Genomic DNA, 376 nt, shown 5'->3' with positions numbered 1-376 from the left:
ATTGATGGGTGCCATGGGGCCTTCTGGGCCACCAATGGCTGCCACGGGGCCACCAGGAGAACTGATGGGTGCCATGGGGCCACCATGGGCACCGATGGGTGCCACGGGGACATGGCGGGGACCCCCGGGGCAGGTCTCACCTTCAGCCACGTTGACGGTGAAGGGGCTCTTGGGGATCTGGGCGCCGGCGTAGGTGACACAGATGGTGTGTGGCCCCTCCAGGACGGGCCGGTAGGTGCAGCGGTAGATGTTGTCCCCTTTGCCCTCCAGCATCACCTCCACCGTGTCCCGCCGGCCCTGGGGGTCCACGATCACCACCCCCACGTCGCCTTGGCCGGCCCCCACCACAACAAGGACACGCGTTCAGTGCCACCAG

The 376-nt window shown here is 67.6% G+C and overlaps 1 protein-coding gene across 1 annotated transcript in view; it reads right to left on the bottom strand.

Moving 5' to 3' along the window:
• Nucleotides 1–140: 140 nt before the first annotated feature.
• Nucleotides 141–376, bottom strand: part of LOC104288150 (filamin-C-like) — a gene marked incomplete at both ends in the record, with an annotated part of 3,177 nt that continues 2,941 nt past the window's right edge. The window contains one exon of the mRNA XM_009886908.1: nt 141–343. Within this exon, the coding sequence (XP_009885210.1) occupies nt 141–343 (203 nt within the window). The remainder of the gene's footprint in view (nt 344–376) is intronic.

The sequence above is a fragment of the Charadrius vociferus genome, unplaced genomic scaffold (assembly GCF_000708025.1).
Source record: "Charadrius vociferus isolate BGI_N301 unplaced genomic scaffold, ASM70802v2 scaffold4066, whole genome shotgun sequence".
NCBI lineage: Eukaryota > Metazoa > Chordata > Aves > Charadriiformes > Charadriidae > Charadrius > Charadrius vociferus.
This window is presented reverse-complemented; position numbering and strand designations above follow the sequence as displayed.